Source organism: Malurus melanocephalus, unplaced genomic scaffold (assembly GCF_030028575.1).
Source record: "Malurus melanocephalus ecotype Western Australia unplaced genomic scaffold, MMel_1.1 scaffold_552, whole genome shotgun sequence".
Lineage (NCBI taxonomy): Eukaryota > Metazoa > Chordata > Aves > Passeriformes > Maluridae > Malurus > Malurus melanocephalus.
In genome coordinates, this window is record NW_026623784.1 from 367,527 (window position 1) to 368,769 (window position 1,243).

The 1,243-nt window shown below is 67.7% G+C and overlaps 1 protein-coding gene across 3 annotated transcripts in view; it reads left to right on the plus strand.

The window, feature by feature from the left end:
- Positions 1–905: 905 nt before the first annotated feature.
- Positions 906–1,243, plus strand: part of YBX1 (Y-box binding protein 1) — a 9,398-nt gene continuing 9,060 nt past the window's right edge. For all 3 annotated transcript variants that reach the window (XM_057382154.1, XM_057382155.1, XM_057382157.1), the window contains exon 1: positions 906–1,220. In XM_057382154.1, coding sequence (XP_057238137.1) covers positions 1,064–1,220 — 157 coding nt within the window. In that variant the 5' untranslated portion in view covers positions 906–1,063. The remainder of the gene's footprint in view (positions 1,221–1,243) is intronic.

The following is a 1,243-nucleotide window of genomic DNA, read 5'->3' on the forward strand; positions in this document are numbered from 1 at the left end:
CAGACAAATGACATAGCCAAGGCAAGGCTGSGAATCTGTGGCCAGCAGCCACATTTTTCAAGTACCTAAGGAAAACGACATGTTGGACAAGGACAGAGTTTTCCTCTGGACCTTCCCTCTGGGAAATCCAGCAAGAGATGTTGGATATCTCCAGGCCACTGTAAGATGAAGACATAGGGGTAGGAGACAGAGGAGCTGAGAGGTGATGGTTGGACAACGGCTCTAGCAGCAGGGTAAAGGACCAGCAGCGATGCTTGCCCCACACCCTGGGTGGGTAGAAGGGCTCARGATGAGGAGCTGACCCCACCCCTCCGGAAAGGGAAGGATGGGATGCTTAGAGAAAGGCTAATTCGCCTCGGGTCAGCTCAGTGCTGTGGCTGCACGTCCGTACGTGGGTTAGGGAGCCCTGACACAGCTCCACACCCGTCATTTCCCGCGTGTAATTAACACTCCCGGGCCCTGTGTGCCTGTCACTAATGGGAGTGGGCGCTGGTGGAGCGCTGTGAGCGGAGCCGCCCGCAGGCTCGCAGTGCTCGGGTCTCGGAGCGAGCGGAAGCGCGGCCGGAGGCGGGACGGGACAGGAGCCGCTGCCACATGGTCGCGCGCACTTCCCCGATCGTGCGCGTTGGGGGCGGGAGCGGCGGCGCCACAGCCAATCAGAGCGCGGGGGGGCGCTCCGGGCCGGCCGGTGAGAGAAGCTGGCCTGGCAGCCGCAGGCGGAGCGGCCAATGGGAGCGCGCTCTCGAGGAAAGGCAGCTGTGGCGGCCAATAGGCTGTGGGCGGGGGGGCGGGGGCGGGTTGCGGAGCAGCCAATGGGATCGCTCTCCGTTTAACGGGCGGGCCGGGTGGCRAATCGCGGCGCGCGCGGGCGGGGCGCGCGGAGTGGCTAGCCGGTGCGCGCCGCCATTGTGGCCAGTTCGATCGGTATCGGGAGCGGAGAGCGGAGCTCAGCGAGCCCGGAGCAGGGAGCAGCCCCCCCACGGCCGGCCTCAGTCACCATCACACCGCGGGAGGCGGCGCAAACAGCAGTCAACACCACCGTCCGCACCGAACAGCCGCCGCCATGAGCAGCGAGGCCGAGACCCAGCCGCCCGCCGCCCCCGTCCCCGCGGCGGCCCCCGCCGCCCCCGCCGACTCCAAGCCAAACGGCGGCACCGGGAACGGGGGCAGCGGCCTGGCCTCGGCGGCGCCTCCCGCTGGCGGGGACAAGAAGGTCATCGGTGAGGGCGGGCGGGGGTCCCTG